Source organism: Silene latifolia, chromosome 1, assembly GCF_048544455.1.
Source record: "Silene latifolia isolate original U9 population chromosome 1, ASM4854445v1, whole genome shotgun sequence".
NCBI lineage: Eukaryota > Viridiplantae > Streptophyta > Magnoliopsida > Caryophyllales > Caryophyllaceae > Silene > Silene latifolia.
The window spans coordinates 200,450,297-200,473,357 of NC_133526.1; the positions used below are offsets into that span (position 1 = coordinate 200,450,297).

At 35.8% G+C, this 23,061-nt stretch overlaps 3 protein-coding genes and 1 long non-coding RNA gene across 6 annotated transcripts; 2 read left to right on the forward strand and 2 right to left on the reverse strand.

Annotated features, from left to right (window-relative positions):
* Positions 1 to 515: 515 nt before the first annotated feature.
* On the forward strand, positions 516 to 1,869 carry LOC141617435 (aquaporin TIP1-2-like). The gene is made up of 3 exons (XM_074434634.1): positions 516 to 845; positions 965 to 1,215; positions 1,327 to 1,869. Exons 1-3 carry the CDS (start codon positions 713 to 715, stop codon positions 1,705 to 1,707), a joined length of 765 nt encoding a protein of 254 aa, XP_074290735.1. The 5' UTR covers positions 516 to 712; the 3' UTR covers positions 1,708 to 1,869.
* Positions 1,870 to 2,065: 196 nt separating this feature from the next.
* Positions 2,066 to 6,727, reverse strand: LOC141617440 (uncharacterized). Its single transcript, XM_074434641.1, has 9 exons — positions 6,570 to 6,727; positions 6,398 to 6,483; positions 6,250 to 6,297; positions 5,753 to 5,841; positions 5,572 to 5,625; positions 3,955 to 4,022; positions 3,807 to 3,853; positions 3,559 to 3,656; positions 2,066 to 2,384 (listed from the first exon to the last, which is right to left on the reverse strand). The coding sequence occupies exons 1-9, from the start codon at positions 6,626 to 6,628 to the stop codon at positions 2,280 to 2,282; spliced, it is 654 nt and encodes a 217-aa protein (XP_074290742.1). The 5' UTR covers positions 6,629 to 6,727; the 3' UTR covers positions 2,066 to 2,279.
* A 558-nt stretch (positions 6,728 to 7,285) lies between these two features.
* On the forward strand, positions 7,286 to 20,041 carry LOC141617462 (uncharacterized). 2 transcript variants are annotated; one of them, XR_012531117.1, is made up of 7 exons: positions 7,286 to 7,418; positions 7,500 to 7,572; positions 11,100 to 11,308; positions 14,675 to 14,799; positions 15,333 to 15,431; positions 18,534 to 18,889; positions 19,186 to 20,041. It is a non-coding gene; the product is annotated as an uncharacterized LOC141617462 (long non-coding RNA). The 2 variants fall into 2 exon arrangements; XR_012531116.1 differs by having other exon boundaries at positions 18,534 to 18,867.
* On the reverse strand, positions 10,411 to 12,115 carry LOC141617451 (transcription factor MYB48-like). Of its 2 annotated transcripts, XM_074434654.1 has the most exons (3): positions 11,643 to 12,111; positions 11,444 to 11,573; positions 10,411 to 11,334 (listed from the first exon to the last, which is right to left on the reverse strand). In XM_074434654.1, the coding sequence occupies exons 2-3, from the start codon at positions 11,497 to 11,499 to the stop codon at positions 10,866 to 10,868; spliced, it is 525 nt and encodes a 174-aa protein (XP_074290755.1). In that variant the 5' UTR covers positions 11,500 to 11,573; positions 11,643 to 12,111; the 3' UTR covers positions 10,411 to 10,865. The 2 variants fall into 2 exon arrangements, with proteins under 2 accessions (XP_074290755.1, XP_074290751.1); XM_074434650.1 differs by having other exon boundaries at positions 11,444 to 12,115.
* Positions 20,042 to 23,061: the final 3,020 nt, after the last annotated feature.

The window sequence follows — 23,061 nt, forward strand, 5'->3', positions numbered from 1 at the left end:
GCCCTCAGTTTGTTCATCGTTTCAGGAGACCGCAAGGAGGATTCAAGCAAGGACATCATTCTACTAGCTACGAGTGGTAACAAATATCTGCTCTGGAATTACACCCGGAACAGGTGTATTGTTAATTCATGCCGTCATACAAATCCGAATTAGATGCTAATATCGATATTTTTTTTAGGGGAGATGCTAATATCAAATTAATGGCTATGTCAGGCCACTAATGAATTTGTAAATGATGAGATAAGATTAATAAAAATAGTTTAGCTAAAGCCAACCCGGCTAACCACTCCTTAATCAACAATTACACCTAGTCTACTACTATAAACTAACCTAAAATGGCCAGTACACCCAAAGACTTAATCAATCATTGACGGACCCCATCAATAGTTTTGGCCGGTGATCATAACACTTATCTACCGTCTGATCGACATTTATGACACATGGCACGATCACAATGTTTTGGAGGCTCCGACTATTAGCAATGCACAAATTGGACTTAAACATCATGCGGCCGTAATGACAAATCCCACATTTTTGTCGTTAAAAAATTAAAGGCACTTCATATGTCCCTTCATAAGGTCAGTATATAAAGCTCACTCAACTATAGGTTATGCACCAAATAGCTAAGAACAGCAACCAACTTCCACCACCTTAAGGCACACAAAAGCTAGCCGAGAAGCCGAAAATAATTTGCTTAGTTGGTATTTTAAGAATGGCGATCCCTAGAATTGATGTCGGCTCAGCTTCTGAGGCTAGCCATCCATCAACATTCAAGGCTGCATTAGCCGAGTTCATCTCCATGCTTATTTTTGTTTTCGCAGGAGAAGGGTCCGGCATGGCATTCAGTAAGTACTAATTATCCATGCTCATTATTTAATGATCCAGAAAAGATATAACATAAATATTCGAACGAGGGAGTATAAAAAACTTACTGATGAATTTGGTGTTTTGTTTGGTGGCCCAGGCAAGCTCACAGACAATGGTGCTGCAACCCCAGCTGGACTGGTAGCTGCTGCACTGTCTCATGGATTTGCGCTTTTCGTGGCTGTTTCAGTTGGTGCTAACATTTCTGGTGGACACGTCAACCCCGCTGTCACCTTTGGCGCTTTCCTTGGTGGCAAAATCTCCTTTGTCAAAGCCATCTTCTACTGGATTGCCCAGTGCCTTGGCGCTGTGGTTGCTTGCCTCCTCCTCAAATTCTCCACAGGCGGACTGGTAAATACTCCTTTCACGTAATAGTTTGCTATGGCAGTTTTAATTTGCCGGGAATTTTAAGTCTTTGATGCCTCGAAGCTAACAATATTTCTGTCTGTTCCCCTACTGCAGCCAACATCTGCCTTCGCTCTGTCCTCAGGAGTAAGTGTCTGGAACGCAGTTGTCTTCGAGATAGTGATGACCTTTGGACTTGTCTACACTGTCTACGCCACAGCAGTGGACCCCAAGAAGGGTGACATCGGCATCATCGCCCCATTGGCTATCGGTTTCATTGTTGGTGCCAACATCCTGGCCGGGGGTGCCTTTGATGGAGCTTCCATGAACCCAGCTGTCTCTTTCGGGCCTGCTGTCGTTAGCTGGACATGGGCTAACCACTGGGTCTACTGGCTCGGCCCATTTGTTGGTGCTGCAATTGCCGCTCTCCTCTACCAAATTGTCTTCATTCAGCCAGACAACTACGAAGAGCTTCCCTCATCGGCTCGTGATTATTAACCACACTTCGAGCTCATGAAGTTTGAAAGCTCTTGGGTGGATATGTTTTTCTAATTATTTGAGTGTTTTGTTGAAGTTTTCTATTTGTATTTAATTGTGAATCCTTGTAAAACTTTTATTTCCCTCTTTTCCTAATTTCAATGAATTATCACTTATACGGTATATCAGTATTCGTTCACAAGTTCTTTTCGATCAACAGATAACAAGTTAACAACTGACTTAATGGTCTTTTAAAACCAGTCCATTACCATAATAAAGGTAACATGAGAGGAGAGGATCCACAATAACAAGAAAGCCTTATTCCGGAAATGAATTGGAGCATGGCTAACATTAACCTAAAAGAGGACCAAAAAAATATGCATCTAAAGCAATCTCATCACAACCTTTCAAATTATAACAGGGAGCAAGTAATCGTTTTCTAAACACAGGTGACAGAAAGCATCTCGAGCAATATGCAGGCAGATAGATAAATGAATATTATAAAAAGCATGTGCCTTGAAGTGCATTGTATAAATTCCGCGTCTAGATACAGGAGACATGTCATTTACAAAGAAGAAACTGCAAACAAACCTTCAATGAATCTTCTTTTCATGTTGTTTGCGCAGCTTGGACCGTCTTTGTTTCAGTAAATACAGGTAAAGCTTCAACCAAAGAAATGGATAGCACACAAGCACCACCTAGCATAAAATCCAATGTCAATATATTAAACAAGGCATGGGAAATTCAAGTCCTGAACGGCAACAGAACCGTTATTTTCATCACCAGATCAGTCAAGTACACTAATATACAGGAGTCTGCAAGACATGAATCTAAAATGAGGTTTCACCAAAAACCAAAACTTTGAATGATTATGGAATTAATATTACCAAACGCGTGAGTGAATTGTGTTTTTACCATGCAACCGATTTCATACGGAGTATAAAGGATTCACTCTAAGTGCAACCGATTTCATACGGAGTATAAAGGATCCACCAGGAAAAGCATACAGCTAAGACCTCCAAGCTGTGTACGATTTCACTGAAAATCAAACTTGCTTGCTTATGAACAATTTAGGGGCCTGTGAAGATACCAAATCTACCTAAAAATACTTTGAGGGAGGCTCTGGATAAGATTGCTAAAAGTCCTAAAAATGCACAAGTCTGTTTAGTACTTTAGTTGTACTGGGAAGGCTTCAAAGTTGACAGTCTTGTTTAGTCAGAAGAGTGGAAACTTTTGTCAAAAAAATTTATTCTACTCAATCGGCATAAATCTCCCATCCTAGGATATGTTAAGTTGGCCTGAGATACCCCTGACCAGGGACCCACCACCTTACTATCTAGTCAAAGAGGACACCAATTTCACAGAAACTCAAGCTTCAAATACATAAGAGCATAATCAACCAACCAACAACACTACCCCATAGCACCAAAGACTCCTGCCTGTAATAGGGTAAGGGCGGTAGTCAGATGTATGCAAGCTTACCCTTGTGGTACCAATAATATAGAGGTTGTAAGAATACCGGTAGAGAAAATGCCGTCAAGAATTACATTGGCTGGCTGTTAACTAAATAATAAAAGAAGCATAAACATTTCAGTGGGCCATTCTGCTTTATTCCGTCATACTTTAAAGCTAAACAATAATGAATCTTAGGCTTCATCGGATTTGGCCGGTTGAAGGCTTAGAGCATAACCGATGGGTGCCTACAAATGATGCGCTCACATTGACAGCTAACAGTAGAACTGGGGTACTGTGGGTATGCAGGTAACTCATCTAGGGTCATGTGCTGATGTACTACAGAAATGACATTTTCAGAATAGAAAACTAGAAAATTGACATGTTGCACTGAGAAACAAATTACTCCGTATAAGTTACCTGCACAAAAGTGCTATACTTGAAGGGCATGGCACTGAAAAAATCTCCGTAAAGGTCTTTCTCCTTTATATATGGAAGTGCACAATACATGAGCCACACTGCGACACATCGATCAAAACTTCTTTGTAAACAAAAACGTGCAATTCTCAAGGATCAAACTAAGAGGATGATAATATGAACGACTTAAAGAAAGAGAGCTCGGCAGATATTTTAAAACAGAAAACAAGTCGGAATCAGCAAAAACTTACTTTCACCAGCAACTCCGGCGGGATATATAGGGATGAATGCAGTGTACCTGAGATAATTAAGATGGAAATAGGAAAAATAAACTGGTCATTATAAGCTGGACGAATACCTCTATCAGTTAAGACCTATGAGAGTTTCAAGTGAGCAAACCTGATAAAGGTTGACCAATACGGACATTTTCCGATGCAATTCAGAGCATAATACGAGTACCGTATGAACTGCATTCATTTTGGACATTAGATGCTTTTCAAAAGAATTCTAAAAAAAGTCTGCAGAATGCATGGTAGCTGGTAAGAAAGTATTTCTCACCAAAATCCATACAACAGCAAGACAACAACAGCATGGTAAACGGAAAACTAATGCCCACACATAGATGAACGGAAAATGATCAATGATACAGCGTAAACAAGCAAGCACAAATCAAGAAAAATTTAAGTGCAGTCAATTTAATGGTTGGTGACATCCAACTCATTTATAATGTACACACAACTTCCATTCTCTTTTCAGCCAAGAGTGTTATGCTACATGCCAGTATCGAAGCCTACAACTGTACAGTAGCAACTAACATTCACCAACTCAAGTAAGGTACTAATTTATCACCTAAGAATAATTGCAGAAAAAATGCACGAATATTCTCTAATAAAAGGAGAATCAATGCTTGATTCCTTCACCGGTGCCCCCTCCATCTCAATATATCAAATCAACCAGGAGTTTGATGGCTTATTTACATCAGGTAGAGAACAAAGAGATAAACTTTGAAAACAGTGTACAAGGAGATTGCCTACAATCTACAAACATCTAAAAGTGAGTAGTTTCAACATTATGAAACAAATGTTTTATAGGACGTCGAAATTAACAATCTCTTGTGTACTAACAACACAGGTTTCTAACTCAATAAATCTATTCTTACAAGTTGGGGAGGGGGAGCCACCTTCTAGTAATGCATCATCCATCAGGAAAAACATCTCCCGTTTTAAAAGAATATGGTTCAATGCTTCTCTAGAAATCTAAAAGATAACGGATTTAAATAGCACCGACAATTCAATATAAAACTGTCAACTGATTCCACGAGTTTGCATGATTAAATATTTTAGAGATCCTTACATGCAACTGGCTATATACTCTGTCAGTTTCCTTGACCTCACAACCTTTGCCAAAGTTTAAATTCTAGACACGGTTATTATAAAACAAAGCTTGTACTTATACTTAACGTGTCAAGTATCCTTGCAGTGACACAAACTTGTAGATCAACCTTGATACAGGCTTAAGGTCCTTCAACTGGTTGGTTGCTGGATGACACATGGTGAAATACAATTGCAGTAAACTTATAAACCTCTCTTCACTGCTCCCAGTCTCCCACTAGTCTAAGATAATATAGAGGATACTAGGCCAATCTGTGCAGTGAACATAATTTTAAGGGGAAGTAGCACAACATTGCCTAAAACTCTAAAAGCCATTCTCTAAAAATGCTTTATTAACAGGTGTAGCATTCCAGCTCCTGATGAACAGGCCAACATTTCATTCAATGGTCCAAATTCCCATCTACAATAGTCAGGTAGAATCCCCAACATAACTAGACGATACCCAGTAGACCAGTAATTGGGGGAAGAGTGACCTCTAGTAAGGTTTTAGTCATATGGTGTGGCCTTACACTACAATTTGAGAGCCTGGAATATAAAAAAGAACCACTATGTTCAGCAAGTAGTAGACATTGAATATATCGATAAGGTTAATGAGGGCAAATTAAAGGCGAGGGAAGCAACTCACTTCACCTATACTCCAGCAAAAGAATGTAACGAAAATGGATGGAGACTCTTGCACCTGAAAATATCAAAGACAGTGTGAACTTATAGTTATAACCTATAAACCCCTTATTATAAACGGTACATCAAAAAGAGCATGATACTCAAATAAGTTTGGTTCTAGGAGGCATTCAAATAGCTCAAACCTCGTCAATTTTCCTAACAATTGCCAGAAGATAATGAATTTTTCCTCCCCATTGCATAAGAGGAAGCAACACTCCACTTGGAACAATACCTACACACCAACATTAGACAGACATTGAACATCAAGATACGCGCAAAATCTGTGTAAACATAAACCTTTAGTCCCCTACAATCTAGTTGTGAGTTGTGATAACAACCATCATGATAGTTTCCCTTACGCACATGATCGGACAGATACAATCATAGTTTCAATATAATGTATTCGATTTAGCAGTGACACCTAGTGGGATGTAATTATCTAAATTGATTGTTGTAATTGAAGTTAACATAAGCTCGACCTATGCAACCAGCCAACCACCATTAGTCCATTACATATTAACCATGACTAGAAACTCTACAAGCAAGGATGTTTACAATTGACATTGTGATTACAAGTCCATTTAATGAAAGTGAAGACTAAATCAACTACATAAAACATGTAAAATGTGGGATAAATTACCCAATGCTCCATGTATAACTTCCAAGAAAGCAGCTTTTTCCAATAAACCTTGATCACCCACAAAAATAAACTGATTAATTATGAAGCATGCCCAAATGTTACCAAAAAAAAAAAAAAAAAAAAAAAAGCAAGAGATGAAGCATCTAACAAACAAGGTCCCCAGAAGATGCAAAAGCTCCATTGAATGAATTTGTAGTTAAAACCCCAATTACAATTCTGACAAATACAACAGCCCTGCAGCATAGTCACACATTCATTATACACAATATACATTGTACATTATTAAATTGAAGAGGGATATGATATAGCAGGAAAATTACCAACCAATGGCTTGGGCAGAATTGTAAGTGAGGAGATATAAGTTAGATAATCCTCCCATTTTATACTTAGCTCTGAAAATAGAGAGATTTTAGGAGTAATAAAGAGATCTGATTTAAGTTCCAACAGTAGTTTCTTATCTTGTGTTTGGGCTTTAAATGGTGCAAACTTTCTTTTAATATTACGGACTACTAACCTTTAACCAACTCGACATGTAGAAAGGGATATCCAACTACTATATCAGTCTATATTCATTTTTGCCTTTTGGCCTTTGGGGCCTTTGTCCCATGAAATGCAGTTATGCCCCATCTACCACGATTTTAGACTTTTGGATCTGATATAGTACAAATTATATTTAGGGTTGGAATCGGGACTAGATCTGAGAAAATTGATCCGACATGAATGATTCGATTGGAATTCGGGTCAAGGACTGAATCTGTCTTGAAACTCGAATCGAGTCGACTCTATTCAACTCTATCTGAATGTTTATTATTACATATTGACGGTTATCCTCAAATAACTTGATAACAATTAACAATCCACCTGAAAACGATCCGGATCCGAAATGTCCCGATCCGATCCGATTTCAAATCCGAACAAGTTGAACCCGAATTAACCTGAGTCGAACCCAACACGATTGACCCGTTTTCTAGGTCTACTCAGGACACGTGTGAATGTGTGATGTGTCCAATCTGTCCATGATCAACCCAAGCAAGCGGCATATTTTACGCGGGAATTGACAATTGTTTGCGTAAGACTATCGTCAAAACTCAAATTCCCAATTTCTTGACGCCAAATTAAAACCCTAACGTATACAGTACATCCTTTCACTCAATTGCTGAATTTACACGGTATTTATCTCTAATTTATCGAATTGTATTGTTTCTATCTAATCTTATATGTTTAATTTCATTTTAAATGTACAAATTCAGGATTATAATCAAGATTGTTATCAATATCTGCAATATCGTATTCAATTTTACTGCCGTGATAAGTTTAATTCAGGTAATTTCCTGCTTTTTCCTGATCAATTAACTTTTTATTGATTCTGGTAAATAGTTTGCTTAATTTCTGGAAATTCTTTGGATGAATCTGGAAGCATATTGGTGTAAGCGTGAATATGTTTTGTGATTGGCCATTTGGAAAGCGATTTTACGAGGACAGAATAGATTATTGATTTCCTGAGAGAATTGAATTATTTGGAATGTTTTGTGTTCTAGTGTTTGGTCACTTTAGTAGAATGATGTTTGCAAATTCAACGGTTTCCGACAAGACTATAGGATATATACTCAATATAATGCCTTTGCAAACCCAATAATGTAAACCAAAGTGGCTTGAGTGTAGTGGAGCGCGGGAGTGCCTCAAAGCGTTGCAAATTGGCAACGAATTGAGAGGTCCCGGGTTCGACTCTACACGGGAGTGTTGCGGTTACCTGTCATCCTAAGGGATGCACGTGGTTTGCAGGGTATTGCATGTGCCCGGGGGATTAAACCCCTCGTCATCAAAAAAAAAAAAACCAATAATGTAAAAAAGGGATCTAATAATGTAAAAAAGGGATCTTTGAGAAGAATGATTAGTAGTAATCTGAAAATATCTGAGCAAAAGAAAAGGAATTATTCATGTCATTATTCAACATTCTCCTTTGTTATTGAGCTTATTTATGGGCGATCGTGGTCCCAAATGTAAGTTCATTGTTGTCTTCTTTTAATCAAACTCAACTTTTATTTGGGGGATCTTTGGTATTGTACATATATAAAATAGATCATTTTGTTACATTGAGTAAAAGATTATTAAGCCTTATTAAAGTGATTTACTAGATGCTTCACACACCCTTCTTTTTGTATACTTTTTTTGTATCATTAGTGTTGTCACATATTTTTAGAAATTGAAACTTCATTCTTTGCTATTATTTTCTAGATTTTCTGCTTTAATATTCTCTTTACAGTTGACTAAATGTAGTGGAATTTTACTTTATGTATTGTCTATGTGCTCTTGAGAGTTTGAAGTGTGTTTGTTAAGGCAACCTTATTACTGGCTTTTATCCCACTTATGCTTAATTGAATGGTTGGCCGAATAAAATTTGATCACGGTTAAATGCTATGTTTAAATAATACAGAGTAGAAGAAAGTCTACATCGATTTTGATTATTTTCTCGTTTAAGTATGGAGTAGATAGGAACTGGAATAATATATATTAGCAAAATAAAGTAATGGACTCTACGTTTGTAATGAAGTTTTTTAATCAATTTGGTATTAAAAATAGATTCGGAGAAAGTGAGAAATCCAAGTCAACATATACAGTCATTGCTAGCCAAGTTATTAAGTTTAATGGTAAGTGTCTAAGTGATGAATGTATCCTAGTAGTGGCTGTTATTTTTGGTAGTTGTTGGAGCTAGCCTCCAAAAAAAGGAGTGAAAATTTTGTTCGTTTTAGGTGATGATTGGGACGGAAAATAAAAGAATGGAAGGTAAAGGAAGGGTAAGAGAGATTCCGTTGTTTAGTTGAATCTATGAGAATAAAAGAACATCTTTATTTGCCTGATCAAAAATAGTTGCCTCCTATAACCTCCCTCAGTTCCGTGTAGTAATACTACACAATGATTGAGTTCCTGCTTCCAGGCATCTTAGAAGGAGAATGACCTTTTTTGGTTGTAAGACACTGGAAGTTATGTGAAACTTATTTTTTTGGACCTTGTACCGTTAGTTTAGTAAGATTGGACGGCATTGTTAATTTACATTACTTTTCGCATTAGCTCTCTTATTCTCAACGCTTTTCTTTTTTCAAATATTCAGTAAACTCTCTGAACTTACTTAAATGTCCTTTCCATCCTCCAGGGGGGAAGGGGAGTTATACAAAACTCTCCTCAAAAGATACTAATAAAGTATTCTGCAAGAGCATTCACAGAAAATTAACTAGAACCTGGCAAATCTTATAAGAGAGTATATGTACAATTAGTATGTGCAAATATCCTGTATCCATGATGAACTGAGCCTAGTGTGGCATTGTTTTTACAGCCTGTGAGCCAGTTCAAACTTGATGTATTTACTAATGAATTTCACAGAATCACAATAGCTTTAGTGCTATCAAAATCCTGGGTACTTATATGATGAATCTTTTTCCTTTCTATGTTTTTCTTTTCAAGTTACATAGTCGTCTATGCTCTTGGCCGTTAAGATATAAAATTGTTTCATGTAGAGCTAGCCTAGTTAAGTGCGATATGTTGCACACTCTGATTTAGTAGTTTAGCTCCCATTTCTATATAAAGCTGCACGGTTTGTGGGAATAGATTAGCGCATGCAGACTTCGCCTCCTGTCACCGCAACATTTTTTTTTAAGTTTTTATAAAAGAAATCCGGAATTCGATTTTAAAATCCCTAAGTTTACCTTGACTTTCCATTACATTTTCGTTCTTCCTTTTTGTTTTTCATTTTCCCTTTTTTATTCGTATTTTGAGGTGTGCGTTCACCCATGGACGGTTCGAAAGGATGATTCATGTCAGCCGACCCCAAATCATTTTGGGATTAAGGCTCTGATGTTGTTGTTGTGGAAAAAAAAAAGAGAAAAAGAAGTGTATGAAAGAGGGCAATTGAAAAAAAAATATACAAATGACTGAAATGAGTGGCTTTTAGGACTTTGAAGGAAGGCTTTGCCGTTCTGTTTCTTTCTGGTAATATTCAGTTCATAAATGTGTTTCAGCTCCTCCTCTACGACCTCGACCTCCCCTACAGTCATTACCATTTCATAACCGTGACAGAGAGAGTAGCAATGACATTCATACAATATTTGGAAGAAGAGATATTCAAAGATTGCTGACGAAATAGTGGATAAAATGCTAGTAAACTTCAGTACAAGTAATCTTTTATGATACATGCACAAATTGACGTACAACTTCTAGTTCTAGGAACTCTTACAATAACATCAACTGGAAACTGAAAGCATCCACTACCTAGAGAGTCACTATACTACGAAATGGTACAACACTGACAATTCTCTGGAAGTAAAAGAAAGTAATATCTTCTACTATGACACCATACTGTACAGGTCGGGTCTCCATAACATGAAATTGTTGAATATTACATAAAAACGAACTAACTCGGCAAATCTAGAGTAAAATATTTCAACGGTACGACATTGTTGAGTTTTTCTAAGGTGTTGTGAGTTTTCAGCTTAGACTTTATAATCTCGGCCATTAACTATGAGCCTCACACATCTTACCTTAGGACTGTCTTCCACAAGTTTTTGTTGAACTAACTAGTTAGAGACATCCTTTTGATAGCAAGGAACAACAACTTATTTACATCAACAGAACAGCATTTTACTTGCATCTTCATCCAATCTCCATAACGTGTCCGGACAATATTCCCACAAGGGAGAAGCCATTGTTGGACATTGGAAACTGTTTCCTTCACTGTACCCATCATATACTGGTTTAATTGGTTCATCTTCTGAAGTAATTTCTTTCCATATGTCATCCATGGAGAATAATTCTTCATCCTTTTTATTCTCACCTTTTTTATATATATTTTCTTGCAGGGCTGATCTGTCAGAAGCTTCTGTGCTCTGAAAGCTACCAGTTGTCTCATTAGCTCTTTTTGAATTCACTGCTGTACTGTTTGACGAGGAATAGGAACTTGGCGATGATGATGATGAGGAGGACGGAGATACTTCTCGTTTCTTCTCTTGGGCTTGCTTCCGCATATGTGTTCTCCAATAGTTTTTGATCTCATTATCCGTTCTTCCTGGTAATCTTTGAGCAATCCGTGACCATCTATATTTAAATTAATAGTACAGCAGTGTTATGCTATGAAAGTATTAATATAAGGATATTTAAAGAATTCAAATGATTTAATGTCGCCTTACTATGCTCTAGTACATACCTGTTTCCCCACTGTGAATGAAGTTCAAGAACAAGCTTCTCTTCATGTGGAGTCATCTTTCCTCTTTTAAGCCCGGGATGCAGATAATTAACCCATCGTAACCGGCAGCTTTTGCCTGTTCTTTTCAAACCTACAAGAAAACCTAGGTTAAACAAGAGAGGCTCCTGCCAAAATTTCCCCATGATTCAAACACGCATACCTATGATTTGTCTCCCGCCACCTTCAAACCTGAAACTTTAGCTATGAAATCCCATCGTCGGTCGCCAAATAATCCTACAAAGCAGACCAGTTCAAGGTCCTCTTGCTCTGTCCATGGACCCTTTCTGGTTTCCTCTTGAACCATTCTGAACTTTTCAGTATGTTCGTTCAGCTTTTACTTCTTGTAAGATGGACACTTCCTGGTTGTGGTGTTTTTGGATGGAAGAGAAGTCTGTTTTGAGCTGCTACTATATATACACACACATTTTAGACTTTTCTAACCCATGAGATAATCCGCATATTTTTTAAAATAATGATGTTTCTGATCATCACCGTACATGTGTTCACCACACGTCCTTGTCTTATAATGCTCATCTTATCAAGTGATGTAAGCCACTTCCAAATAAATTAAGGTTTATACTTTACATGGAGGATTGATATGCTATGTATAATCTATAGTATTTTGCTGTTGATTGTAAACCGGATAGCAAATCAAGTTTTTGTATTATCATATTTATCAAATGAAATTATTTAGTGATATTATAGAAATGGTTGTTCATCAATTAAAGTAGATCTAATTTTGAAAGCTTATAAGGATCATGATATCAGTCTGTTTCTTTATCTAATTCACTAATTGTGGTAGATTATTAAATTGAGAAAGCCCGGTTGCATGCATTAAACTTTGTGGAGGCCACTAATAGGAATAGGAGGCCTAAGAAAAATAGCAAAAGGACGAGCTTGAAGGAGTACATAAATAAAGCTCTTTTTTTGTGATAACTTATTACTTATCTCATCAAAAGACCTTTTTATTGGATTTACTATTGCTTGTCTATTTTGATAAAATATAGGAGGCTGTATTCAATTTCGCATGGGCAGCTTAAGTCTGATTTGCAGATATTACGAGTGCTCGTGTTTTTACATTCCCTAAACCCTTGATTTAGTCATCTGGACTTGTTTTGATAAAGGTAGGTTTTCACATGTCTGGCTTTGCAACTGATCACCGTCTTCTCATTTTTCTACAATTCGTACACGAAATTGAATATAACATCTTCAGCACCATTAGTAAAAACTTTTTGAGTCGGCTTGAAACTGCATTTCTATCTTAAGAGTAGTTTTGCTTCCCTTTTAGCCACTTGAAACTGCATTTCTATCTTGTGATTATGAAATTATACAAGAGTTAATTTGGAAAATATAAAATTTTTAACTAGGAACTGCATTTTGCAGGTGCTTCTTAGTTTTCTCCTCCTCTCTAAGAAAATAGTCATAATTGTATAGTGCCCTCTTTAAATTTGACCATCAACTTTGTCCAATATTCTCTTATAATATAAGAAGTACAATACTTAGAACTTTTTAAAAAGAGAATATGAAAATAGTTGTTTTTGATAAAATAGGCGTGACAGTTGATATATATTGTGCCGTTACAACTTTACATATATTTGAAGAAAATTAATGGTCTTTGCTAATTGTCAAAGTCAAAATAGGACAATATAGATAGGATTGTGTTTATACTTTATAATACTAATGTGAGCGAATGAAAAAACTTATCTCTTGTGCTAAGTTACTTTAGGATGGATATATAAATGTTAAGATTGCCAGAGTCATAACTAATGCTGTAATGGCCTCTTTCGTTCCTGAATCCTGATACACCAGCCCTCTCCTGCTTTTTATATGGTTTTTGCATCGAATTGTTTAAGCCAATCGAAGTCTTGAGTTATATTGTTCCATGATTGTGAAGATTCAGGAAATATAAAATGGGATTTACAGCGACGTATTTGTTTTAATACTATCCTAAATTATATGCTGTTATTGCCGAAAGACTGGATTGTTCTTTTGCTATTATTTTTTTACTATCATATGGTGATTTTCGTCGGCATCGTAGTGATTTTATGTTATTTGTGAATATAAAAGGAGATACCTGTTAAAACAAAGAATACTTAGTGGCTCTACCAATATCTTGTGGTTGTACAAAATACCTGTCCCTTTCGTACCAAAAAAAAAAAACAAAATACCTGTCCCTTTCAGAATATCTTTATCTTACCGTCATGGCATTAGCACTAAGAAAAAGTAAAACTAGAATTTACTACAAGAATTGCATTAGCACCAAGAGATAGTAAGATCAGAAGATGTTGAACATGTGTAGATTAACAATATGATATATTATATGCCAGTAGTGTCAAGGGTATATAATTATCAATATTTAGTAGGCCTGCCTTACTTTACGGCTCCGAGTGTTGGGCCGTGAAACATTGTCACATTCAAAAGATGTGTGTGACGGAGATGCGTATGTTAAGGTGGATGTGCGGCCAATCGGCCATACAAGGAAAGATCGATTAAGGAATGAGGTGATTAGGGGGGAAAAGGTGAAAGTGGCGCCAATAGAGGACAAGATGATGGAAAACCGACTAAGATGGTTTGGCCATGTGAGAAGGAGACCTATGGACGCACCAGGTTGGAGACCTTGGGAACAGAAAAGGTTGGTAGGGGTAAAGGGAGACCAAAACAGACATGGTTGAGAGTGATAGAGCACGATATGAGATTTCTCGGGCTTGATGAGGGAATGGTGACGGAGAGGGCACAATAGAGGGAAATGATACATGTGGATTTTTAGTATTTGACGTTATTTGAAATATTTAATGTTTTTATTTAATTTTTAAAACTATATTTGTTCTTTTCGGTTTTATTATACCTTTTTATCAATAGCTTTCTTATATATTAATACTTGGTTCACCTTTAAGGTTTTCCGGACCCTTATGTTTTACTTCGATTTTCAAAATCGTTTTAATCTTTATTCTCGATTTAAATTCTAAGTTTTATAAAAGAAATCTGGACTTCGATTTTAAAACCTTAAGTTTACCGTCTTTTGTATTATGTTTCACTCCCCTTTTGTTTTTCACTTTTTCTTTTCTATGTTTTCGCATTTTTAGGTGTGCGTTCACCCATTGACGGTTTTAAAGGATGATTCATGTCAGCCGACCACAAATCATTTTGAGATTAAGGCTCTAATGTTGTTGTATTTGTGGTATGATATTACAGGTGACATGAAGCAAAGTTGGATGTGTGTATTAAATTCAGATAGCCTTTCCTTAGCGTATCAATGGAATGAGAATGAAAGCTCGCAAGCGGACAAATCAGTGTAACGTGTAAACTGTAAAATGCAAGTATGTGACTCCTACTTAATTTTGTTTATCGTGACACCTTCTGTAGATGTAGCTAGGGTTATGACACTTTCTGGCCTCCATCTCCTACAGGCTGAATTTTAAAGCAATTACCATAAAATTCCAGGTGCACAACACTACACCAAATGGGCCTAGGAACAACATTTGCTAGTTTGGATGGCTTTGGGTGATTAGTTTAACTATTTCTAATTGGGGCCTTGGGGGGACAGGTTGCATGTTCATTAACAATGCTCAAAACACTAGTCACACAATCAATGTTCAAAGAAATTAGTACTTCTGACTATTAACTGTCGGCATTGGAGTAAATAGAATGATGTCTTCTGCCTCTACTAGAATTATCTTTCTTGTTTTATCCTTACTTCTTTGTCTTATTTAATCAGTTATTCCAGATGAATATATAATGTCTGGTCATGATCAAGGGCTTAGAAGATGAAAGAATATGAATATTCGTCATTTTTTAAAATTATTAATCGTTTGTCTTGACCCTGGAGTAACGTATCCTTGATCTTCTGCAGTTAATATTGAAAATCCTACCAAAGAGAATTTGGAATCCCTGATTAAGCTCATATCCATCTTACGATCTTGAAAGAGACTGGACCATTTGCTTTAAAAAGGTATGCGTAATACTACAAAGATTTTAGCGATGAAATGATATCACATAGTAGCATGCTATTACATGTGTCGTTGCTGTATCGTATTTGCCTTTCTTGTTTGTGCTTATTGAGAGGATAGAAAGGAGGATTAGTTTCCACTGATTTTGGGGAGAATAATCATCTTTGCACATTGAGTGGGGAGTCATGCCGCTGGATGATAGGGATTGATTTGTCCACATGATATAACATTGCTTTGTTTCTACTACTTGTTTACTGTGTGGAAAAAGATGATCTCTGCTGATAGGGACATTCATAATATTAATTTATGACCTAGGTGACCAACGCTTCAGATTCAGGAAAAAACATATCATAAATTCATAATCATGATTAGAGGGTACAGAATGAAAGAGTGGAGGTGATAGCTTATGTGTTTGCAGAAGCATAGGAGAGCTGAAAAGCTAAGCTAGTTATCAAGGAGTGATTCCGAGACGTTATTAGTGGATCATTGCTGTCCATAATCTGCTGTCTTTGAATAATGGAGTCATGAGAACAGTGTCATACTCTTTGAGAGAGTAAGGTGTAAGGACAACCCTTTTTGTTTTTTATGGCTGTGGGGTGTGTTACGACCACTAGAGAACCCGAAATCTGCGTTTGTATAGAACTATGGATTACCTTTCTGAAATAGTGAATGAATGAGCTATCAGTCAACTCAAGCAATTATTACTATCGCGAAGAGTAGATCTATTTGTGTTTGGAATTTTCATCAAAACCTGTGCGCTTTCCAATCTTAGACATAAGGCTCTTGCTAGATTAAGCTTTAGTATAGAAAGGAGATATTGTCACTTGAGATAAATATCTCCTGTAAGTACTGATTAGAGTGGCAAAGATGAAGATCGGCTGTTGAGGAACTTACTACTATGAATCAGATACTTTTTCTTGCAACGTACATAAATAAATAAGTTAAACTTTCTCTTGAAATATTTTATTGTGGGTTAACCCACAATTGAAAGATTTTCACCTTTTGAGGTGATATTGGTGGGAATTTCTAATGAAATAAAGTTAGAGCCAATTGTTATGGTATTTTCCAATAAATTTTCCATTTCATGCATGTTCTAGTTGTTTAACCCCAAGCTTGACTTAGCCTAATAGTCAATATGCCTAGTAGTGAGTTTAAAAGTTCAAATGATCACTATTGGTATACTTGTATAAGGCGCTTGCACACAAGTTTATCGTAAAACGGTATTTTAAGTAACCATCTTTACTCACTAAATAAGTTGTGTTTAGATCCGTTGTACAATTACATTAGTGTAAAACTGCCTTACACAAGACTTATTCTTACTTTCATTGTCTTAGAAGTTAGAATGTCCTAGACTGTAGAATTTAGGTGTGGGGATTTGAGATGAGTCTAGTCCAAACATAAGGCCATTGATCTTGCTAAAAATATAGTTTCAGTACCCTTATAGTCATGTACGGATTATTGAATAAAACGTCAAAATCTTAAACTCGTAATTCTCAACAAAATTGGGTATGCTAACTAGTAGTATTAAAGATAGATACTTACTGTATCATGCGGAGGGAAGAAAATGCACAGTGAAATTTGATGGATTATTTTACGATATAACAACATTACCCCATTGCTTCAATGGCTCCCGCAAATTGCGGGGTAGGGGGAGGGGGTCGGATGTACTCTTATTATGGAGTATTTTACTATGACTCGATAAAAAAACGTTACTCGTATTGTTTACACTTTAGTCTTTAGTGGATTTGGGGTGGGGGTGAGGAGCTTTGAGTTGCTTTTTCTGCCTGAATGTAATCCGACTCTTGTATTGCAATAGAGCCAAATGTTGAATATCCCCTGGGCAGAGTGGTTATAGTTTAGTGTACAGCTTACTTTTTTTAAATGGAAGTAAACTGTGTAGGTTTGCGAAAACTATTGCAGGTAATGCATTGACGGTCCATATTATACAAATGTTCTGAAACATCGTTATCGCAACTTGATTACTTGATAATAAGATAAGCCTAGTTGATGGCTGTGGACTTATCTGCAATATATTTTTTTTTTCTCCAATGGAAAATTTAGTGCAACATTGTGACAATCCCATTAGGGAATTGCACGTAAGCATTTACATCAAAAGTTAGGATGTTTAATCTCATCCAAGTGCTTGGTGCATTGCGGCCCCATTTTCATTATTGTGCATATTGACGTAGATGGGGCATGTAGTCTTAAATTGGCAATTAAAATGTGGTGTTAAGATGCCCAATGTAAAGTAATGGGGTAAACCAAGGAACTTGCGATGGGAGGATATGACAAGAATGCTTATGAGTTTGACTGATCTTTTGGCTTCTAGACATCGAATACCTGGCTTTCTTTTACTTCTTCCTGAATGAAAAAGAATTGATAATTTTGATGACATGCGATACAAGATACGATTCTTCTGTCTTCTGATTTCACGTCCCGTATTTTGGGATTGTTGCTCATTTAAATCTTCGGCTTAGTAGCTATTGAGTGGTGCAAAATTTGTGTCGACTTTGTGTTTATTCAATTATTAGCCTTTTCGTTCACTTGTCAGTCTCATTTCCATGTTGGTGTAATTAGTGTCTCGCTTAATTTCACGTTATGTCTGAAGATTTCGTTAGTTTTACTTTGGTGACTTGAGTTTCAAAATATCTCACTTTAGTGCCCTAAAATATTCTTGACATATATACTTTTCAGCTATGTTACTCCGACACTTTACTTAGCTGCCGTGTCGCGTGTCCGACACAACACTTGACAATTTTAGACCAAAATAATATTGAAAAATTCGCACAAAATAGCCGTATCCGACACTCGATACGTGTCGGATAGTCGGGGTGACAACTTTTTAGCATAGAAACACCATTAGTTTAGATGAAACATCATTAGGTCTGAATTGTAACATTACTACGAGTAAAATTTAAGAATAAAAAAAATATTTAAAGTCTGATGAGGTAGTTTATTCAGCAGCATTTTGTGAAGTGTCGATTATTATTATTATTATTCTATTTTTTATTTAAAAGTACCAAAAATGAAATCTGTATGAGTTACTTATTCGTCATCACCGCTGCCACCTCCGACTGATGTTCTATCATCTTTCTCGTCAGCAGGTTACAAAGATGGAATGTCAGCTTAATCAGGCTGCAAATCTTTTTCAGATGGCAAGCATTTGTCGATACATGACCAAGTAGCAGTTGCTTTCTGAAGGCATATCTGGGGAAATTCCATAATATCATCATTTCAACTGCTCAGCAGTCAGTAAGAAGCCTAATATGCTCTCAGAAGGGTCAGAAATCAGGGAATACAGAGTTGGAGACTTACGACTAAACTTTTCTTTCGCCATCTCCGAAGTTACCATGCCGAGTTGGCTACCCACTTTCAGATATAAAGGCCTTCCAGACTCCCCAAGTAGACTCGAATCAGCGATCTTCTGCTCATCAAATGGTAATACGGAGACCATTGACAGGTTAAATATGTGAATCTACCAACTGATTTTGACATTAGACGCATATTCCTTACTTGTTCGCAAGATTGCCATTCTGAGACTACAATGGAAGTTTTTCTATAACTGTATATTTAGCTAGTAAGGTAGGAATACCATAAATGTATAGTTGATCTGAAAACACTAGTTCTAGACTGGGGTAACTCGCAGCTGTAAGACTGTTGAACATCTGTACATAGATAGTGGAAATTCACAGTGTTATCTGATATCATAACCAACAAAAATGTTTCTGACCATTTTTCCTTTACATGGTTTGACAGGATGCACTCTTCTAGAAGAGGACTCCACTTATCATCTTTCTGTCACCACTATAAATCCAGATTACCTTTTCCGGAGGATTCATAAGATCAAATGATGGCTTACTGAACATTCGTCGCGGCGCCTGTAATACAGCAAGTTTCTAGCACTATCTACAAGTCAAACAGTAAAAGGTACAAATTGCTTCAATGGTTTTACTTACAGTATACCGGATTACTGGGTGCTCAATGTCAATGCATCGCATTTTGGTTTACATGTTTGTGACTTGAGGTATCTTTGTACTTCTGCCAAAGTTCGAAATCATCAGTAACTTACTGCAAGAGAATCGTATACCTTCTCAGTATCCAAATTAAAGTAACAGCACAATCAAAACCATTTTAGCACGACAATGCCAAAAGAAGCGAAGACAAACAACCGCAAGTACGTAGGTGAAGATCACAACATGGAAAACCAACATCTGGATCACCGCTTTCAAAGTAACAGAATGTGAAGGATTGTAGGAGACAAACAGAGACTTGAGCAGTGAGAATTTGATCGAGGAAGAAAGTAAATGAATCTCGTGAGTGATTTTTAAAGCCTAACTCATAATACACGAGGAAATGGGAGTTAAAACTAGACCTAGCTGAGATCGTATGCTTTCTGAACTCTGAATTGTACTCTAAATCATGAAGCAGTTTATATCCAACAAGACAATAACCGTGATCAGCTTCAAGCAAATGCAAATATGCAATGACATTACCAACAATAATCAATTTCCAGTTAGAAAAATCAAAATAAAATACATGACACTAAAAGGTAGCACAAATTCAATTGGCAACGTGAGCAAATACAATTATAGTGATAGATAGTAACCTAATCATTAAAATCCAAATCAAATTTGTGATATATAATATTTGCATTGAGATCCCTTAATCGGGACCATCACACGGTACTATTGATTTAAAACTATATAGTATAATAAATTTGTATAACTTTCTGTAATTACATTGAAATCCCTTGGTTTCTGGATTTAATATATAGTACTAGTATTGGTGCCCGGCTTCGCCCGGGCTACCTCTACTTACTATTAATTTTTTTTTTCATTAAATAAAATTACTTAAAGTTGCATAACCCATAAATTTATCATTAATATATTTGTATATGACATATCCTAAAATTACGATGAAATAAATTTTGAGACAAATTCACTACTCTCGCTAGTAATATTTTACTCTTATTAATGAAATAATGGTAATAACATTTCACTACTTGGCCGTAATCATTGTTCCTTTCACTACTCCCGCCGTAATTATTGTTACCGTCACTACTGCCGCATTAATATTGATAATTTCACTACTCGATCCCGCCATAATTATTGTTACTTTTACTATTGCCGCATTAATATTGATTATTTCACTACTCTCGTTGTTTCAACCACTTTCACTAATCTCGCTGATAATATTGTTACTTTTACTATTCAAATGAGTGATTACTATCATATAACTATATCCAATGTTACTACAATTCTTTTCTTTACTGACGAAATTACTTTTACTACTTAAGCATGTAATTTTATGGGGATTATATATTTATATAAATATATTACATATATACATTAAATCAAATCGAAAGAATTATGCAATATTATATATTATGGAATCTAACTTGAATTATTTATAACCTACTTATATTATATTTTTGTATGTTAAATAATTAACATCTCTATACATCTAATAAACTATAAAGTCTAATAAAATTGCATAGATTTTAAATTTAATATATAATTTTATGATGATAATAATTAATACCATAAGTGTGCATGTTTATATTAATTAATTATTTTATGTTAAGAAAATTGACCATCTTCTAGTTTCTTTAAATAATTAGGAAAATTACCAAGCACATCTTAATTAGTTATTTTATTTTAAGGAAATTGACCATCTTAATTAATTATTTTATGTTAAATAAATTGACCATGTTTTAGTCTCTTACAATTGTTTAGGAAAATTACCAAGTTTCTATATAATTTAATTTTAATCCAAACTATATAATATTTCCATTGAGATCCCTTAATCGGGTCCATCACACGGTGCTAGTGATTTAAAACTATATAGTATAATTAATTTGTATAACTTTCTTTAATTACATTGAAGTCCCTTTGTTTCTGGATTTAATATATAGTATTGATTGATTCATATTAATATAATTACTACTACTCCTAATATTATCATTAATAATAATTAATAATAACATTGTTAATGTTTTTTTTTTTTTTGCAAGAATTTTCTTTTTTTATTCATTCGTATAGGGAATAAAAAAAAAAATCACTTACAATACTAACCACTACTTTCCTTACGGATAAGGAAAAAGTCACTAGAGAAAGATCAAAAGTCGCTATTTTCTTTTTTTTGAGAGACAAAAGTCACTATTTCACCAACATTGTTAATGTTAGTTTTTCATATACGAATTTTACTTTTTCACATATATTTTTTTATAAATGTTCTATTTTGTACCATTTTCACCCAAAATTGAACCAAATGAACTCTTAAATCAACATTTTCCTAAAACTTAATTTAATTGCTCAAATGACTTAAAACTTAAAAGATTGATTTTAATTTACCAATTAATAAATTAATTTACTTGTTTATCAATTATTAATATTATTTGTTGAGTTTTAATTAATCTATCAAATTTAATTTGTTTGTTAACGATGAAATTAGGGTCTGTCGATTTTTATTTAATTAATTAAATTAGCATTGTTGGTGGTTTATGGTGGCTTTCTAATCACTAAAATTAGGATGATACACGTCTATACTTTGAACAACGATCTAGCAAATCGGTGCTCCATTATTTCACCTAATTAGGATTGATGGTGAACCGTGGTTCGTGGTGACTACCTAGCTAATCACTCAAATTAGTAATTACTGTTGTTGTTTTTATTATTATTGTTATTGTTTAGTTCAGCTTTATTCATTCAGTTCAGCCCAGCTCCATTCATTTTAGTTCAGTTCAGCTCCATTCAGTTCAGTTCAGCTCAGCTGTAACACCCCACACACTAAGGTGCCTTGGCAAGACCACCTGATGCATGGAAGTGCTACCATCTCGGTTACCCGAGGCAATGTATATCAAAATGACCATAAAACAACGTACTTTATTATATAAGTTTAAAGCAATACATAACCAAAATCCAAACTATTAAAAGAAATACAACTGTTCCAAATTCCAAACCAACTAAAAGAAATTAAAGTTCGATAACACAACAGAAGACTCTAAAAGACTCGTGGTGACTCAATCTCAGCTATCCCTTGTGCATCCATCTCATACCTGCTCACCATCCCCGAATGGATCACCACAGTTTTTAAAACAATTAAACGAGGTCAGTTACTGATTACACAATATAAGATAAAGAAATATCAACAATACATACAATCCTCCAACACCGTCACATCACCAATCACCTGACTAGCCTGAAGGCCTAGTCTTGTCAGATTACGGCCGCAACCAGTAATCCACACCGTCAGTGAGGGACCGCAACCGTTCCCATCTAAGCCCCTCTCATCAATACCGAGCGGAAACCCATGTTCCATAATGTGCACATCCCCTCTTGTGGCGGGTTCCACATGGGTGAATCAAGGGCGTGAAGCCACTCTCGCAAGTGACTCCACTCAGCCGAGGGCGCACCTCGCGAACCACATACAAACAACAACCAACTACAACATCAACAATTACTAATTCAATACGATATAGGACAATAACATCAATCAACCATCATCAACCAACCAATTACCTAATATACATGTAAACAATAACTGAGTAGGATAATTGGTTGCATTCTGAATGATGAGAGAGAAATTTAGAGAGATAAAGTTCTCTGAATTTTAGGTCACAGTTTCTGCGCA